We start from the raw sequence: 20,257 nt of genomic DNA, 5'->3' as shown, positions 1-20,257 counted from the left end.
GTCGTCAATTACTCCTTACATATAAAACTTGGAATAATGAATTAAGTTGCACCCTGAACGATGCGACGCTCCATACTTAATAAATGTATCCGCTTTTACTAACGATGCCGCTTCATTTGCGGTAGAATACATAATTTGTTTTATGAAATGTGATTCACTATGTCTTTCAATTAAAATTAATGATGTAATATGAGTTGTGAGTTATAAGAATAATGAGCTAGTTACCAGTTCAGTTTTTTCACTTTGATTAATTGTTTTAGCTAACTTCTGCTCAGGTAGTCACAATACAGTATATTTAATTCCTTGCTATCATCCTGAGGGGGTTCAGTCTTGAAACGGCAGGAGGAAGTGACGTCACAGGCACCCGTCAAGGCAGGTAGCGGCAGCTGCCACTGCGTTACAGGCACCCGTCAAGGCAGGTAGCGGCAGCTGCCACTTCTGTCCGTCGCTAGTGGCTCTTAACAGTGGCAGGTCCCGTTCGAATACAGTGCCTGCCGGGGTACAGAGACAGCCACCGCCGTAAAGTAAACCCGAGATGCTGTGCACAGCTACGATAAACTGGAATACATTGAGGACTTGTTTAATCTTTGTATGACTATGAATTATATTATTGTTGCTGACTGTACATCTCTTTAAGATAATATTTGAGAAAACAATGATTGTACTGTCGCTAGTGGCGCTAAATAGTGACAGGAGCCGTTCGGGAACAGTGCCTGCCGGTAGTGGCAGGTCTAGTGGCAGGTGCCGTTCAGATACAGTAGAGAGGCACCTACCCGCCAATCCTGGAAGTAGCTTAAACCAGAGATTCTGTACATCGGCTAAATGATCAACTGCAATAGTTCGGTAAAGTTGGAACGATATTGGCAGATTCGAACTTCGCGGCTCAATAAATCTTAAACAAAACGTTCTTACAACACAATATACGGGTCTATTTAGCAGTGGTAAGGTAGACAATGAGCTACAACCGGATTTTCGTCCAAACAATATGTATTTACAGAAATACGGATAACATTGCTCCCTATGAGCAGTCCGCTGTCTGAGGAGAGCTTAGGGACCGTCTACAAAGTGCAAATCGACAACGGATAATGTCAATAACTTCGCTTCCAAAGAGTGAAGAACCACCAAAATCACTAAAGGCTTTTGGAATGTTATCATGGTCATACTACACCCCTTAGTTTGGTGAAATGTACCTAAGTCTATTTCTAAAGAATTTATATTAGGAATAACATTCAATAACTTTGCTCCTATCAACTGTACTACCACCAAAATCACTACACACATCTAGGGTGTCATCATGGTCATTCTACAGGACTTAGTTTGGGGAAATGTACCTTAGTCTGTTTTTAATGATTTTGTAAAATTATTTTTATTAGGAATAACTTTCAATAACTTTGTGACAGTTAAGTGTAGTGTCACCAAAATCACTACAGAACTCTACAGTGTCATCATGGTCATACTACAACACTTAGTTTGGGGAAATGTCCCCATTTACCCTTTAAGTGGCATACCCAGAAAAAGCCATTGAAAAAAATATTTTTTATCAGTTCTTTGCTCTTTAGGCCAATATAAACAAAAATAAATAGTTTTTTCAAACATTGATCATGCAATTTGTTAATTACAGAGGTCTACTAAATGGTAGAGGAAGCTGTTAAAGGTAAAAGTAAAAGTAACATTTATGAAATGTTTCCAAAATATCAAAGCAACATCTTTGTGTTTTTATTTTATTTTTTTATTTGTTTTATTGTTAAACAAATATATTATACCATGATGAGACTGTAGATGTGGGTAGTGATTTTGGTGGAACTACAGTGTATAGGAAGAAAGTTATTGAATTTTATTGCCAATAAAATCCCTTTAACAATAAACTAAGCCACATTTTCCCAATCTAAGTGGTGCAGTCCTACCATAATTAAATTGCAAAAGTATATAGTAATTTTGGTTGCGCAACAATTGATAGGAGCAAAGTTATTGCATTTTATTTAATAATAATGATTTTTTTCACCAAACTATAAGTGTTGTAATATGACCATGATGACACCCTAGATGTGTGTAGTGATTTTGGTGGTAGTACAGTTGATAGGAGCAAAGTTATTGAATGTTATTCCTAATATAAATTCTTTAGAAATAGACGTAGGCACATTTCACCAAACTAAGGGGTGTAGTATGACCATGATAACATTCCAAAAGCCTTTAGTGATTTTGGTGGCTCTTCACTCTTTGGAAGCGAAGTTATTGACATTATCCGTTGTCGATTTGCACTTTGTAGACGGTCCCTAAGCTCTCCTCAGACAGCGGACTGCTCATAGGGAGCAATGTTATCCGTATTTCTGTAAATACATATTGTTTGGACGAAAATCCGGTTGTAGCTCATTGTCTACCTTACCACTGCTAAATAGACCCGTATATTGTGTTGTAAGAACGTTTTGTTTAAGATTTATTGAGCCGCGAAGTTCGAATCTGCCAATATCGTTCCAACTTTACCGAACTATTGCAGTTGATCATTTAGCCGATGTACAGAATCTCTGGTTTAAGCTACTTCCAGGATTGGCGGGTAGGTGCCTCTCTACTGTATCTGAACGGCACCTGCCACTAGAGCTGCCACGTGACCTGCCACTACCGGCAGGCACTGTTCCCGAACGGCTCCTGTCACTATTTAGCGCCACTAGCGACAGTACAATCATTGTTTTCTCAAATATTATCTTAAAGAGATGTACAGTCAGCAACAATAATATAATTCGTAGTCATATAAAGATTACACAAGTCCTCAATTTATTTCCGTATCCCAGTTTATCCTAGCCGATTCACAGAATCTCTGGTTTAAGCTACTTCCAGGATTGGCGGGTAGGTACCTCTCTACTGTATCTGAACGGCACCTGCCACTAGAGCTGCCACTAGACCTGCCACTACCGGCAGGCACTGTTCCCGAACGGCTCCTGTCACTGTTTAGCGCCACTAGCGACAGCACAATCATTGCTTTCTCAAATATTATCTTAAAGAGATGTACAGTCAGCAACAATAATATAATTCGTAGTCATACAAAGATTAAACAAGTCCTCAATGTATTCCAGTTTATCGTAGCCGTGCACAGCATCTCGGGTTTACTTCCACGAGCGGCGGTGGCTGTCTCTGTACCCCGGCAGGCACTGTATTCGAACGGGACCTGCCACTGTTAAGCGCCACTAGCGACGGACAGAAGTGGCAGCTGCCACTAAGAACTGGCAGCTGCCAAGCTCCTTAGTGGCAGCTGCCGCTACCTGCCTTGACGGGTGCCTGTGACGGAGTGGCAGCTGCCGCTACCTGCCTTGACGGGTGCCTGTGACGTCACTTCCTCCTGCCAGCTGCCTTTTTGGGACTGAACCCTTACTGCTATCATCTCTACTGAGCACGATTAACCCGTTTTTTAGGTAAATTGAAACCGATCGACATGAAAATTAGTAAAGTTACGGAAGCCGATATGAAGGACGTGGAAAAGCCGATGACTGACGGAAGGACTGGAAATTCTTCCCTCTGTACCGAGAAAAATGGAAGCGTCACGGTGAAGATAGCGGACGATTCCGATGTTAAGTTCACTGGTCTTTCAAAAGAGGAGGTGATGAAGGTTGCTGGGAAACCGGGGTGAGGAATGGGATATTTAATTATTCACTGCTGTTTTTATGATGTTCATAAGCTAGTTTTAGTTCAAACCAATGAAAACTGTGAGCTGTCCTCGGATTTTCTTGTCTCACAGTCTCTTCCACTCTTAGGTGGGTTAGAACACGTTGGGTTCTTCTGATCCTGTTTTGGATTGGTTGGATCGGGATGCTGGCTGGGGCCATTGTGATCATTGTCAAGGCCCCACGATGCAAATCTCTCCCAGAAATTAAGTGGTTGAACTATGGCCCCCTGTACAAGATTTGGGATGTGGATGTATTCACTGAGGCGGGTGGCCTGAAAGGTAAAAATATTCAATAGTACTGATGTGGGTGAAGCAGTGGTGTACATCAGCTTGTAGGATGGAAAAGTTTTATTATTAATTGGTAAAAAAGGTTATGTGGTACATTGGGCGGAGCTTAAAGCTCTTCCCCATCTGTGACATCATAAGCTGATATGGGCGTATCCTTTGTTCTGATTGGTCGGGGGGAGGGGGTTTTGGCCAAATGGTATTATACATGCTTATGCCACGTGTTGCCGATAGGGGGACGTATGGTTTGGGGAGATAAGGGTTGTCGTTAAACTTTAGTAGAATAAAAATACATTACATGTATTTTATTAATGTGTTATTTTTAATTACGTTTTTAAGGAAATAATAAAACATATAGCAGGATGAACGTAAGCTAGGGCCAAACTTTAGTGTTAAATTTAAAAAGAAAGAAAGAAAAGCAGATGGAATTTAAACAAGTAGAGACATGCCCGAGCAAAACACCGTATTTTAAACAAACGACACAAGTCCCAAACTTTTAAACAAACGAAACAAGAGCTTTAAACAAGCACAAATATTTTAACCAAGTTTTTAAAAGAAGAAAGCGCTTAAACCCATTACATTTAACCAACGTAGGGCTGGGCGATATGGCTGAAAACTGTATCACGATATGAGTGTTTCATATCAGTCGATATCGATAATTATTGATATTTTTTATGACCCATTTAAAATAAGGACCAGGAGAAAATATATTACATTTAAACATTTTTATTTTAAACATGTCAACAACCATGGAAAACTCAAATAATTAAAATGTAAACTAAACTGGAGCGGAAAAGGTGGAGCACAGGCTTCACGTACGAGACCGTCACATATGACTCCCCAGAAAGGGAGTCTGTGAACTCCAGGAGAGGAGTTAAGGCCGCATGCATTGACTCAAGGACGTCAATATCCTGCCACGTTGGGATCAGGTGCCTGTTGTTTTTGTCAGAAGACAGAACTTCAGTGATGGCCTTTTGTTGCTCTAGGACCCTTGCCACCATCTTTTGTCTTGAGCCCCACCTGGTTGGTGACTCTGTGACCAGCTGGTGTGTGGGAAGATGGAGACGTTCCTGTGCTTTAGAGAGCGCACTCTTTTTCTTCCACGAGTAAGAAAAGGTAGATACCACTTTCTTGCACATACCTACAGCCCTCTCCACTCTTTTATCTTTTCCTGCAGCACCTGCAGAAAAACAATGCCAGCGTTAATAACTGATAATAGATCACACACAGAAACATGCACACAGAAACACACACACACACAGAGTCATGTCAGTGTGTAAAGCTGCTTCCATAGATCATAATATATAATCTCAATTACTGGCTAATAAAATCACTATAGGAACCAACATTGATGGCGAGCATTAAAATGACAAAGCTACTCACCAACAGCAGAGTGCAAACGATGGCCAAAACACTGCAGCCGTGTCCAGTTGTTCAGTGAAGTCGCCTTTACCACATTTGCCCCGCTGTCTGTGGTGATGCACACCATTTTGTCTTCAATCAGACTCCAGGACAACAGTGCCTCCTTCAAGCCTTCTGCTATCACTTCTCCTGTGTGATCTTCAGGGAAGTATGCAGTCTCAAGGCATCTGGTTTTCAAACCCCATTTATTGTCGATGAAGTGAATGGTCAAGCTAATGTATGGCTCAGAAGTACGGCATGACCACAGGTCAGAGGTTGTAGCAAAGTACTTGGCTGACAATATTTCTTGCTGCACAGATTCTTTGCACATTACATACAGCTTAGGAATGGCAGTCTTAGAAAAGTACTTTTGGCCAGGAATAACATAGCGTGGGTCAAGCACGTGTATAAGCTTTTTATAACCTGGCTTCTCGACAGTGCTAAGCGGAAGCATGTCTTCGGCTATATGATATGCCACTGCCTCCGTTATATCTTTGTACCGTTTAGATTCTTTGTCATAAGGCACTGATGCAGAGTACCTCTCCATGGTGGTCTGCTGCTTGTGCGGTGTTGCAGCTACAGATGTTGTTGGTTGAATACGGCTGTGCTCCAAAGGGTGAGCGCGGCTAAGGTGGTACATCAAGTTCGTGGTATTACCAGTCTTGGCGGGGACGACGGTCTTGCATAATTTGCAGACGACATTGGTCTGACTACGGTCAGACTTATAATATCCAAAAAACTGCCATACTGGCGAGCTGACTTTTCCTCTTTTATTTACAATTTCCTTGGTCGCTGCGGCACTCATTTTCTGCTTATGAAGAGGAATCCAGCAGACCAGCACGAGACAACGATATGGCGCAACCAAACGTGATACTGGTACATGATTGGCTGTTAGCGTATCACTCCCTACGTTGCTAGGTTACCAGAGAGCGAGTGCCTTTGTTAACCCTAGAAACTCCAAGCATATTTTGATGTGTTTTGCATTACTATGTTTAAACAAAAATATAAACACTTCAGCAATGTGAAATATAGAGTGTCTTATATTGTTTTTTTTCCAGCACAAACCAGGCAATATGATGAACATTTGTTTTTTTACTTTGACCAAGTATATAAACAAAACAGGGCAAAAATTAGCTTTTTAAAAAAAAAAAAAAAAATTCATTTTTTAAAAAGAAATTACTGTCAAACACACAAATACAGATGACGTCTGAAGCTTTGTGATAGTCATGGGCGAGCGGTGTAGGGAAGAGGGAAGGACGCACAACGGTAACAGAAAACCAAGTCTTTAATAAGAAAATCCAAAAACAATCCAGGAACGGGTGGTCTTGACGACTAAACACACAACGTAACAAAGGAAAACGAAAAGGAAACCAAAACCGGAGGCTCGTGCTCCTCGTGCTTTAAAACAGGGCAAAACACTCTCTCCCACGTCCTTAGGGCGAGCGAATCCAATCCTCACGTGCTCCATAGCACGGCACAAAGCAAAGTCCAGAAAACCAGAGTCGGATATATTCCAGGGCATCGGACCAATGTCCGAGATTCAACGAGGAGCACGAGCCTAAAACGAGATGACAACACGAACAGGAGAAAACAGGCAGAACGGGAAAAACCAGGTCAACATTTAGCAAAACTCCAAACGCACCAACTCACACGCAAGGGATGAGTGATACACCAACAAAGACTCCGGGCCAAACTGGGTTATTTAAAGGAAAACGTGAACGAGACACACGTGCAAACACTAACGAGGAAGACGCGATACGTAGGGAAAGTGGATCACTAGGTAGGGAAGGAGTGAAGGGAGCCGGAACCCGGAAGTGCGCCCTAAACACAGAGAGGAAAGAGAGAAGGGGAAACAAAGACACGGCAGGCTCGAAACGAAACACGGGATATGCGAAAAACCAGACAACATGACACATACAAACCGAAAGGATACAGACCTATAACTTAATATTCAGGAGACGGGGGCGAGCGGCGTTGGGGGAGGGCGAGGCGACCGTCACAGTGATTCACAAAAAACCGGCAGAACTTCCATAAAGCAGTTGTTTTGCTGTGCTACGACCATTTATGACAGCTGCGTTTCCGGCACGGATCCAAACTAGCTTCGCAACCTCTGTTTTCTTCCGACGAAGAATAAAAAATATTGAACGTTTTATCGAACACATTTTTTATTGATATCGATCACGTGTCTATCACGATACATATCGTAATCGTTTTATCGCCCAGCCCTAAACCAACGTGTTTAAAGAAGAAGAAGAAAAACTTTCAGCGATATTTACCAGTGTTAGGTTGAAGAAAACATTTAACCAGCAAACATTTTAGCCCCGCAGCTCGACCGTGTACTGCCGGCCTGTTCAAAACTTGCGCGTCAAATGAAGAACGGTGGGGGAATCCGAAGCTTGCGCATGCGCCCTGACGCAGACACACGTTCAAATGGCGACCTAGATGCATTTACTTGTATTTTGTTAGTTTTATTTTAAACAAGATGCCCGATTTTATTTAAATATATTTAATAGCTGTAGGAACTAGTGGGCGGTATTTAGCAACATACCGTGTTAGAATAATGCAATGGGCATATTATTTTTAAGGGCTAAAAACATCAAACGTGTCGGTCAAGCATAACACAGCTGCCATGCACGGAAGCTCACACCTGTTGGAGGAAACATGGGGGTAGAATCAAACAGGCCACTAAGAATGAACTCTATTTGTTAATCTGACTTATTTGTAAATAGTATAAAATAACATATTTCAAATTTAAATAAAGCCAATCTCTAACACCATACATCGGGTCATTTAGTGACATTTAGCTAGTCATCTACGTTTGGTTAATCAAATGAATAAAACATAACTTACAAAAGATGTATTTACTTGTATTTTGTTAGTTTTATTTTAAACAAGATGCCCCGATTTTATTGAAATACATTTAATAGCTGTAGGAACTAGTGAACGGTATTTAGCAACATACCATGTTAGAACAATGCAATGGTATATTATTTTATGGGCTAAAAACATCAAACGTGTCTGTCAAGCATATCACAGCGGGCATGCACAGAACTTCGCACCTGCCGGAGGTGACATGGGGGTAGAATCAAACAGGCCACTGGCTTTGAGCAGTGTTGCCAACTTAGCGGCTTTGTCGCTATATTTAGCGAGTTTTTAGACCTCTCTGGCGACTCGTTTTCAAAAAAGCGACTAGCGACAAATCTAGCGACTTTTTCTAGTGTTATTGGAGACTCTGACGTGGAAGCACGTATCGTTCTTACTCTCCTCACCGAGCAGCGGGTGCTACCGTGGGCTACCCTCCCGTCCCAAAGCATTCACAGGCGGACAGTCCTCACGCAGCAGCCCCGCCCAGCTGCAGTCAGAGCAAGAAATGTTCACCTTTCCGTGTCCAGACTGCAAATGAATTGTGCATGCGCGAAGCCACCACTGGCTTTTCCTGCCCTGGCTTATTGCCAAAACTCCGCCAAGTATGACAGTTTTTAAGAATAAGTAATTCCGCCAGAGTGTCTCTTTGGGGTCACTTTTGCCGGTCCCAAGCCCGGATATAGGAAGAGGGTTGGAGTTATGATATAAAAAAACAAGAATCGACAGAAGAAAGTTCATTTGTAGTCCTAAACCTATTTAGGGTGTTTTTAACCACTTTTTGTCTTTCCCACGACATTATTCCTCTCTCCTACAGCGTCCATTATAATTACCTGCACATTATGCAAATTAGGCGATGGCGTCATTTAACGACTTCTAGCGACTTTTGGGACAACCAATAGCGACATTCCTTGCTGAGGAGTTGGCAACAATCCTTTTTAAAATGAGCGTACAGTCGTTCACGCAGCTCATCGTGAAAAACCATAGCAACATTTAGCTAATTTCACCAACGGATAGGTAATGAAAACGAGTAAATAACTTAAAAGACGTATTTAGTTGTATTTTGCTATCAGGGCTTTAGAGTTTAACTTCAGGGCCGTGAAAGTATAGGACCGCGATGTGTGTCCAAGCCCCATAACACACTAACTTAATCGTTCACGCAGCTCATCGCGAAAAACCATCCGGGGAGTAGGTCCGTATAGGAAATATAGTAAGCAGCATCAAGCGTCAAAAACATATTTTAAAACTTTGACAGAATAAAGCATTAGTTATTTAAATAAACACATTTTTTCAGTAAATACTTGTTCACGCGCACGCGTACAATCAAACGTACAGGGGTCAGGGCTTTAGAGTTTAACTCCAGGGGCCTCATGTATAACGACGTGCGTAGAATTCACACTAAAACATGGCGTACGGACAAAACTAGGAATGTGCGTAAGCAAGAAAAAATCCAGATGCATAAAACTGTGCGTAAGCACAGATCTACGCACATTCCCTTTATAAATCCGAATGAGCGTGAAATTTTACGTACGTGAACGAGCCCACAGCCACCCCCCGACCCGCCCATAATTATGTATATTTGCATATGTAAATCTATATAAACGCCCGCTTTGTTCTACGTTGTTCTTAAACAACAATGGATAAACCACGAGGGAAAAAGAAGTATTTCAGCGAGTGCGAAGTGGAGGTCATGTTAACAGAAATCGAGAAAAGAAAAGTGATATTATTTGGTGGTATAAGTGGCATCAGCAATAAACGAAAGTTTACGGAGTGGCACAGTGTGGCGGAGTTAGTTTAAAGTGTTGGTTCCGAAATTCGCACGGTGGCCGAAATTAAAAAGAAGTGGTAGGACATTAAAATCGACGGCGGGAAAAACGAGCGGTCGCTCACCTTAAGAGTCTTAACAGCACAGGCGGAGGTAGCGGAATTCTCGGTCTCACACCCTTTGAGCAACTAGTTGCTGCGATGATTGGGGACACACTTTTATCGGGTGAGGGGGACGCCGATGTCATCGCGGGTGATTTTTTCTCGTACCATACTTGTTTGAATTACTTGCATGTTTATGAAAAACGCGTAGGGCGCAGATGCGGTGTTACTTTCGTTTATTCTGTTTGTTTATTCTTACAGACAACAGTACAAGAGGTGCCCCCAATACATTAATAGAGTACATTAATAGAGTGAAAGTGCTTTCCATTTACATAAGCAAATTCGTTCACTGAAGGTTATAGCAATGTGCGCGCAGTCGATAGCTTCGACTACGTTGGGAAAACCGGACATCGCTGCAAATTGCGCTTTAATATTTGCCTGTTCAACCACAGTGTAAGGAAATTTTATATATCTGGGTGACAAGCGAATTATGCCGTCCCATACAGCCAGCATGGCGCGACTCAGAATTGAGAAATACCCGATCGGTCCTCAAGTTCTCGCTGAAAAGCACCTGTGGCTAAGAACCCGCGAGTGGACAGAACTTGTAAAGGAACAGGTAGCCTATAGCGTAATTCCTCATCGTCTGCTTTTGTAATACTGTAATGTTTAGCACACAGCTCCAAAAGGATTGCTCTTGGAAATCTTAATCGACTTAGAAGTCAGTCATCATCATCATTATAAGCTATGTCTTCCAATAACGCAAGAGCTGCCATGGTAGTTGTAATAGTTCGGTCATTTTCTGCACCGTTTTATTGTTACAAATTGATTAAAAAAAATCAGCTGCCGTACATTTGTAAACAACATACAATTAATGTTGGTGTATTTGATAAAGTCAGCGTCATGATTGTGAGTCTGACACAGTGAAACTGCAGTAGCACTCTTTTGCCAGTAGGTGCCTCCATTTTGCCAAATTGAGCAGAAACTTGCGTACGCCTTGGCTGGGGTTGCCGTGAGAATGTGCGTGGCGGTACGCCAAGTTTAGTTTTTATACATCTCAACCTGAGCGTGGAAACGGGCGTGCGCAACATTTTTGTACGTAAGCACCGTTTATACATGAGGCCCCAGGTCTGTGAAATCAGGCGTAATTATTTGTCAGGAGAACGACATGTATGCAGACCCAGAGCACGCCAACTTAGGCGCTCACACAGCTTATCGCGAAAGAAATAGACTTTAAAGAAAAGATATTAATTGATTTTGTTAATGTTTAAAGGTATAAAAAACTTTAGCTGTCATTCATAAATGGGGACAAATTGGCTCACCACATGTACATTTTAAAGGATCGAGGCACCAAAGCGGGCCAATAGTCTTTAAAAGAATAAAATACATACATGTTTATTATTAACGAATCATTTTTAATGCATTTTAAGGGTAAATAGCATTTTATTTATCAGCGTGCTTGTAACGGTGCTCTGGGCGCGATCGATCTTTTCTAGCTAGAGACGAAAGAGGGTCTGGCGGTTTTAAATGGTAAAAAATAGTTGTTTCTTAACGTGTCATTTTAAGCAAATGTGTAATTTTGTGCCAGTAAAAACACAGCCAACATGTTTAGACATGTCAGGCGACGAATGGCCGCAAGCCCTCTATTATGCCGTGAGCGATGTTTTTCGGGGGACGCGTGATGAAGCGACATGACCGACCGTAGCCATAGCATATACGGTACAGTACATGCCAGCAAAACGGGGGTCATTAGTCTTTTAAAGAATAAAATACATTGCAGATGTTTATTAATGTACTGGTTTAAATGCGTTTTAAGGATAATAAAACTTTTAGTAGTGTAATTTTAACCGTGCTCTGGGTCTTGTCAATCTTTTCTAGCTAGAGATGAAAGAGGGTATTGCGTTTTTAAATGGTAAAAACAATAGCTGTGTTTTGTTATTTTAAGCAAATGTGCTATTTTATGTCAGTTAAAGCGTAGCCAGCATGTTTTTAGGGTGAAATTATTCGGTCTAGCATTGTTTCACTTGTTTAGATATGCCAGACAGCTAATGGTCGCAGTGGGGGGAACGGGGTTCAGCTACTTAAGACATTAACTGTTTTTGTTCATGTTTAAAGGTATATAAAAAACTTTAGCTGTATTTGTTAAATCGGTATAAAAATTCAGCCTTAACTACAGAAATAAGGCGAACACCCCACAAGCGCCGCCGCAAAACCACGGGTACACGCACAAGCGCGCACTCAAGGGTAGCCCCAGCGAAGCAGTTGTAATTTTCTCTAGCCGACAGTAGGGGCGCCTTAACAAAATGGGTATTACAGGGCCCCTAACAGCCACAACGTCACGCGCCTTATAAAAAAACACCAGACATACACTTACCTAAAGGATTATTAGGAACACCATACTAATACGGCGTTTGACCCCCTTTCGCCTTCAGAACTGCCTTAATTCTACGTGGCATTGATTCAACAAGGTGCTCAAAGCATTCTTTAGAAATGTTGGCCCATATTGATAGGATAGCATCTTGCAGTTGATGGAGATTTGTGGGATGCACATCGAGGGCACGAAGCTCCCGTTCCACCACATCCCAAAGATGCTCTATTGGGTTGAGATCTGGTGACTGTGGGGGCCATTTTAGTACAGTGAACTCATTGTCATGTTCAAGAAACCAATTTGAAATGATTCGAGCTTTGTGACATGGTGCATTATCCTGCTGGAAGTAGCCATCAGAGGATGGGTACATGGTGGTCATAAAGGGATGGACATGGTCAGAAACAATGCTCTGGTAGGCCGTGGCATTTAAACGATGCCCAATTGGCACTAAGGGGCCTAAAGTGTGCCAAGAAAACATCCCCCACACCATTACACCACCACCACCAGCCTGCACAGTGGTAACAAGGCATGATGGATCCATGTTCTCATTCTGTTTACGTCAAATTCTGACTCTACCATTTGAATGTCTCAACAGAAATCGAGACTCATCAGACCAGGCAACATTTTTCCAGTCTTCAACTGTCCAATTTTGGTGAGCTCGTGCAAATTGTAGCCTCTTTTTCCTATTTGTAGTGGAGATGAGTGGTACCCGGTGGGGTCTTCTGCTGTTGTAGCCCATCCGCCTCAAGGTTGTGCGTGTTGTGGCTTCACAAATGCTTTGCTGCATACCTCGGTTGTAACGAGTGGTTATTTCAGTCAAAGTTGCTCTTCTATCAGCTTGAATCAGTCGGCCCATTCTCCTCTGACCTCTAGCATCAACAAGGCATTTTCGCCCACAGGACTGCCGCATACTGGATGTTTTTCCCTTTGCACACCATTCTTTGTAAACCCTAGAAATGGTTGTGCGTGAAAATCCCAGTAACTGAGCAGATTGTGAAATACTCAGACCGGCCAGTCTGGCACCAACAACCATGCCACGCTCAAAATTGCTTAAATCACCTTTCTTTCCCATTCTGACATTCAGTTTGGAGTTCAGGAGATTGTCTTGACCAGGACCACATCCCTAAATGCATTGAAGCAACTGCCATGTGAGTGGTTGATTAGATAATTGCATTAATGAGAAATTGAACAGGTGTTCCTAATAATCCTTTAGGTGAGTGTATATAGTTCACGCTTTTCTTAAAATTGCATAAGGATTGTTTTGTCATAGCGAAATTTTAAATTAGGATGAGTGTGATATAAATCAATTAGGCAACAAGAATGGTAGGAACTCGTGAGCGGTATATATCAACATACATCGAAACATTTTTAAATCTTTGGTAGAATAATGCCTTAGTTATCTTAATTTAAGGGATAAAAAACATTAGTTGTGCTTGTCAACGTGCTATTTTATATAATAATGCATTATTTTGTAATGGTAAAAACACTGTCATCATGTTTTACGGTGAAATTATATGAGATAGTTTTGTTTTACAACACATTAGAGGATACTGATTCACACTATAGCCGTTACAAGGCACCCCAGGCATGCAGAAGTGTGAAGTTGTAGCACGAGTCAAGGATGGGTTGAGGGGGAGGTATGGGGAACGGTCAAGAATTAGCTTTGCTTCACAAAAGTTTCGTCAAGAGGCGACATGCCACTCTCTTTGAAAATGAGCAGGGCATAGCCACTGATGATTCAAACAAGGAATAAAACAGTTTAGCAGTAACTGTTATTTCGGTATTTTGCTAAGAAATTTAAAGAAGTGGCCTTTAGAGGTTGATCATCAAACTGAATCAAAAACACCAGACATATATAGTTTAAGTTTTTCTTAAAATGCATAAGGATCATTTCGTTATAGCATAATTTTAAATTAGTATGAGTGTGATATAAGTCATTTAGGCAACAAGATTTGAGGAAGCACCTAAATAGCTGCTAGAGATGATCGACCAGGCAGACAGAAGGGGGGGGGCTTTCTTATCTCACAAGCCATAGAAGGGTAGGGGGTGTAGGAACTGCGGAATCAGGCAAGTGACATAACTTACAATGGATGGTCAGGGGCTTTAGAGTTTAACTTTAGGGCTGTGAAAGCAGACATAATTATTTCTGTCAGGACCTCGATGTGTATCCAAGCCCCCAAAACACACTAACTCAGGCGTTCACGCAACTTATCGCGAAAAACCAGACAGAAATAGACTTTAAAATTTTAAAGAAAAGACATTAACGGTTTTGTTAATGTTTAAAGGTATAAATAACTTTTGCTGCCATTCTTAAATGGCCAGAAAACATTGGCTCAACACTATTAATAGTTTATATGAGGATGGGGTCTTTACAACAGTCACAATCCTATCAGTCAAGTATAGCCTGCCAAAGAATCATATGTTTAATTTATTTCAAAGCGGACACTTTGTGCAAATGCTGTATCCCCATTTCCCTAACGGCAACCAGAATTGGGGGGTCCTTAAAGACCTTATCAAAGACCAGGTTCTAACACTAGAGGAGGCTGATGCTGTTTAAGTACTAGATGGGAAGACCCTGCAATGAAATTCGTAACATTCGTAAAACTTTTTGTATACACCCACCATATGTTGGAGGGGATGTCGTGCCTCCAGTTTAAAGGATGAGATGTCTAACCAGTAAAGGTGGCATGGTATCGGATGTTGGAATACCGCGCAGGCGTGTTAGAGGACTAGAGGAGATAGAACTATGTTTTGGCTCTGCCCCTCAATTATCTGAGTTCTGGACAGTCATATTCAAAACCACTGAGCAGACCCTCAGCATAGTTGTGGGGCTAAAATGTTTGCTGGTTAAATGTTTTCTTCAACCTAACACTGGTAAATATCGCTAAAAGTTTTTCTTCTTCTTCTTTAAACACGTTGGTTAAATGTAATGGGTTTAAGCGCTTTCTTCTTTTAAAAACTTGGTTAAAATATTTGTGCTTGTTTAAAACTCAGCATTTGCTCTTGTTTCGTTTGTTTAAAAGTTTGGGACTTGTGTCGTTTGTTTAAAATACGGTGTTTTGCTCGGGCATGTCTCTACTTGTTTAAATTCCATCTGCTTTTCTTTCTTTCTTTTTAAATGTAACACTAAAGTTTTGCCTTACGTTCATCCTGCTATATGTTTTATTATTTCTTAAAAACGTAATTAAAAATAACACATTAATAAAATACATGTAATGTATTTTTATTCTATTAAAGTTTAACGACAACCCTTATCTCCTCAAACCATACGTCCCCCTATCGGCAACACGTGGCATAAGCATGTATGATAACCATTTGGCCAAAACCCCCTCCCCCCGACCAATCAGAACAAAGGATACGCCCATATCCGCTTATGACGTCACAGATGGGGGAGAGCTTTAATCTGGTCCGACTTCAACGTCATAAAAGGGGCGTGTTTCCGACGGGAAGTGACGTTTTTCGTGACGTTTTCATCCGAGTTCCGACTTGGAGAGAGATAATCGAACGCACCATTAAGCTCTGCCCAGTGTACCACATAACCTTTTTTTATTGGTAAAGTTGGGAGGGTGCATTTTAGACTGCAGCGGAGGCAAGGGCTGGGGAGAGGTCTTGTGTCAGCCTTGTGACTGCTGTCAGCCGAAAGCTGCCCAATGAACCAGAACCCAGACCTTCTAAACAGGCTGTTGATTCTGCAAATTTTATCTTTCTTTCTTTTTCTCTATCTATCTATTTGCTTGATCTCTGAAGTTTTATGTAGTTGCATATTAAGACAGTCCAGCAATATGGGTTGATGCATGTTAGATATTGGGAAAAAATATATTTTCATGCTCATTCCTTTGCAGGAGTGGTGGAGAAAATAGACGACCTGTCTCAGTTAAAGGTGAAGGGTGTGGTAATGGGACCTCTTCACACTGTCCAGAAGGACCAACCAAACACACTAAACTTTATGGCCATAAACCCTGAGGTGGGGACGAACGGGGACTTTGAGAGCCTGGTGGACAAGGCTCACAAGAAGGGTGAGTGTTTGAGTATCTGCTAATGCTTGTTAGCTCTTATTTTCTTTTTATTCCACCATCTAATAAAATGTGCGGTTATGTTCAGTTTAAATAGTAACTGTATGCCACTGCTTCTCTGACAGGCCTTTCTGTGGTCTTGGATTTGACACCAAATTACAAGGGCAGCAAGCTCTGGTTTGATAAAATCCAGGTGCCCAGCGTTGCTAAAAACCTGAAGGTGAGGATCAGATTTAAAGACTGACCCGTTTTGAGTGAAATTATATATAATTTTTTGGAAAGTGTTAATGTACAGTCTAACCCCCCCCCCCCCAACCTTTTTAAGGTCGCTATGTCCCACTGGATGGATTTGGGAGTGGATGGATTTCAGCTGGGTGGAATCGATGAAAATTTTGTGGATCAAAGTATATGGCATAGTCTGAAGAACACTATTAAGGACAACAGAACTGATGGGGCAAAGCAAAGGTGGGCACTTGTGTTTCATGATCATTTGTGTTTAACGTGAGTCTTTGGGCAGCCCTGGTATTATGCTTGTTAAAAAGCTGCTGGATGTAGCCACATGTACAGTGGATGGTATGACTTGCGTTGGGATATTGGTGCATGTGAAAAGGGGAGTTTGTAAAACCTGCCTTTTGGTGTCTAAAGGTAACCTTTGCATCTTTCAGGGTCTTAATTGGGGTGAGCATGCAGAACACTTCAGCAGCTGTATCTACGCTCCATAACATTTCCACAGTGGACCTGCTGCTCTCCAGGGTTCTGCAGCCCAATGTCACTGGTGGTCAGTGGGCTCAGGCCATCCAGCAGCTGTATGAGTCACGCAACCAGACTGGTCTGGCTTGGAACATAGGCAGCAAGACTGAGGGGCACCTTGGCACATTGGTTGGGCCCACGCTGGTGAAGCTCTACCAGATGTTGTTGTTCACTCTGCCGGGGACGCCAGTGTTCAGCTACGGTGACGAGATCTGTCTGAAGAGTGATGTGGTAAGCAACGAAAGGGACTCAGTTTGTTCATACTGTCAAGATGCTGAGCTTATGATCATCTAGAAAAAAAATTTGTGCAAGGATTGTGCATGTAATGGATGAAACATTAGGTCAGAGGGCTTGATAATCGGAACAATTGAGCATGTCATTCATTTTATTCAGTCACGTTTGGTTCTCATAGTGATGTGGGAGTTTAAGTTTGTGTCTGCTTTCACCAGAACGCTACACATAATCCCAAGATGGTTTGGGATTCACTGGAGCATACAGAGGAGAAGAATGAGACCGTGAAGGTAGGGTGTGTGTATTTACTTCTGTGTGTGCGTCTCCGCTCTGTATGTATAAGCGTAAACACAGCTCACATCACTCACATCCTCTCTCCCACAGATGATGAGTGAGCACCGCCGGTCCTGCCACTCCTTCTTCAAGATCCTGAGCGACTTGCGGGGGAAAGAGCGCTCCCTACAACATGGGGACTTCCTGCTCCTTCACAATAGCACAACCTCTCTGGCCTTCTTGCGGCAGTGGGACCAGAGCGAACGCTACCTGACGGCCCTCAACTGGGGGAAGAAGTCCGTCACGTTGCGTCTGTCTCATGCCCACCTGCCCGAGCATGCCACTGTGCTGCTCAGCACTGACCCCAAAACCCACCCCCCAGAGAAATCCGTGCAGCTGGGAGACCTCAAGCTAGAGGCGGAGGAGGCCTTACTGCTGCACTTCCCCTATACTGCTTAGTCGCTAACATTCTGTTTGAGTTCCCAGTGCTTTCATGTTACTGGGTGGGGTGGATGGTTTGGAATATGAATTAAATATAATGTCTAGCATCTTACTTTATATGTCTCATTTTGTGCTCGCCAGAATATCCACTGATCTCGAATTTGGTGCAGCAGTGCTAAACATTCTTAATGGTGCCTCTCAGTTTTTTGATTTGAGGATAGAACATTCCAGAAAATAAGTAGGGAAGGAAAAACAGGATGACAGTTAGGCTATATATTAACAAAGGGTACAAACAGGAGACTTGAATCACCTTTGTCTTTTCAACAAGCGTGTTTTAGTTTGAACACTTAACTGTGAAAGTGGCAACCAAAAACCTAGTGTGTGTGTGTGTGTGTGTGTGTGTGACACATGAATGACAGAGAGAGGGAGAGAGATTCACTGCTATTCAAGTTCTAATTTCATGTTACCTTGCACATGTTCAAGTGCCAGAGAAAAAGCAACTACAAAACATCACTGATCCCCCATGTTCTGCTGAAAGGAAGGTGTTCTTTACTTGCAAGGCTTCATTTTGTTTCCTGTAAACATAGACATGGCATGCTTTACCAAGAAGATCTATTTTGGTCTCATCTTTCCATAGGATATGATTTGTTTTGGCAAAGTCCAGTCAGACTTATTCTCTCCGCAATGGGGTCCTACTGGATCTTCTATCATAAAGCTGGCAACAGATGTGTGAGTTGAAACAATTGTACCTTCTTGCTGTAGATCAGATGATCAAGGTGCTTCCTCCACTACTGAAACAATCTTTCCCTGCAGTCTTTGATCAAGTCTTGGTCATGAGCCTTTCCCCCCCCCCCCCCACTTTCTCCATCATGCATACTATTGCCTCTGTACTTTTAGTCATTTATTATGTTCATAGTTTATTGTGTGTCTGTGTGTCATCGGTTGCGTTTAATGTTACTACTGTTATTTGTGTGCGTTGCTCCTCTATGCCTTTTAAATTGCCCCTCGGGGACAAATAAAGTTTTTTGAAATTGAAATTGAAATTGAAATTGAAATTAACCTTCTCAATAACATGACAAGGTGGGAACAGGAATGCCAAGGTCTTTGAGGATGGACACTTATGCCTGAGATCGCTTGACATTGGTTTGATTTGTCTTTATCCATCCAGTTTCCAACCCGCTTATCCTTCTGGGTCGCGGGGGGTCCGGAGTCTATCCCGGAAGCTTGATTTGGCTTTATATTTGTTTTTATTTCTCCTATGCTCATTGCAGTACATGCAGCGCCAAAAAGGAAAATGACTCCTTTTCCCTATTCAGACTGGTTGAATCAGTGAAATTTATACTGCAGGCACTGCAACTCACTGCAGGTCAGTTCTCCGCCCCCAAGCGCCACTTTAATTTCTAGTTTAGAGTTGTTTCATTATAAATATAAAGAAATTCATTTATGGATTTCATTTATCCAGCACTTTTCTGGAAAAGAATGGTGAATTACTTGAAGTGCTTGGGTGCCACATACCCGCCCCCCCCCCCCCCACACACACACACACACACACACACACACAATGTAGATATGAGAAGGTACTGGGAATTTATATATAGAACATTTCAACTTGGATTTACGTGCACAATTAATCTGATACACTTACAGTATATTCCTGCCTTTTCTGCTCATAATACATGGGCTTTTTTTAGCACCTCCCACCCAAGAACACCTCAGCATGACCTTGGTCATTTATTGCACTGCTCATATTTCAACCATTATTCTTCTATAGATATCTATTGCTTTATATGGCCAGCCGATTATATAAAATACAGATATTTAAGTATATACAATATACGGACAAAAGTATTGGGATACCTCTTAATTATTGAATTCAAGCATTTGATTCAGATCCATTGACACGGGTATATAATCAAGCACCTAGCCATGCAGTCAGGTTTACAAACGTTTGTGAAAGAATCGGTCACTCTGAAGAGCTCAGTGAATTCATAAGATGCCACCTTTGCAATAAGTCAGTTCATGAAATTTCTTCCCTGCTAGATGTTCCACTCTCAACTTTAAGTGGTATTATTGCGAAATGGAAGTGTTTAGGAACAAGAGAAACTCAGCCAGGAA

General features: G+C 41.9%; 1 protein-coding gene across 1 annotated transcript; it reads left to right on the top strand.

The window, feature by feature from the left end:
- Positions 1-3,454: 3,454 nt before the first annotated feature.
- On the top strand, positions 3,455-18,254 carry LOC140593121 (amino acid transporter heavy chain SLC3A2-like). Its single transcript, XM_072717041.1, has 8 exons — positions 3,455-3,615; positions 3,744-3,934; positions 16,277-16,450; positions 16,573-16,667; positions 16,773-16,912; positions 17,113-17,428; positions 17,647-17,718; positions 17,813-18,254. Exons 1-8 carry the CDS (start codon positions 3,455-3,457, stop codon positions 18,158-18,160), a joined length of 1,497 nt encoding a protein of 498 aa, XP_072573142.1. The 3' UTR covers positions 18,161-18,254.
- The last annotated feature ends 2,003 nt before the right edge of the window (positions 18,255-20,257 follow it).

Source organism: Paramormyrops kingsleyae, chromosome 10, assembly GCF_048594095.1.
Source record: "Paramormyrops kingsleyae isolate MSU_618 chromosome 10, PKINGS_0.4, whole genome shotgun sequence".
Taxonomy (NCBI): Eukaryota; Metazoa; Chordata; class Actinopteri; order Osteoglossiformes; family Mormyridae; genus Paramormyrops; species Paramormyrops kingsleyae.
Note: the sequence above shows the minus strand (reverse complement) of the source record. Positions and strands in the feature narration are given on the sequence as shown.

Bases quoted from the DNA above. Each gene is read 5' to 3' on its own strand.
- LOC140593121 (XM_072717041.1), top strand. From the start codon at position 3,455: ATGAAGGACGTGGAAAAGCCGATGACTGACGGAAGGACTGGAAATTCT. The intron at 16,668-16,772 runs GTGAGGATCAGA...AACCTTTTTAAG, and splicing joins GCGTTGCTAAAAACCTGAAG to GTCGCTATGTCCCACTGGAT. The intron at 16,913-17,112 runs GTGGGCACTTGT...TGCATCTTTCAG, and splicing joins ACTGATGGGGCAAAGCAAAG to GGTCTTAATTGGGGTGAGCA.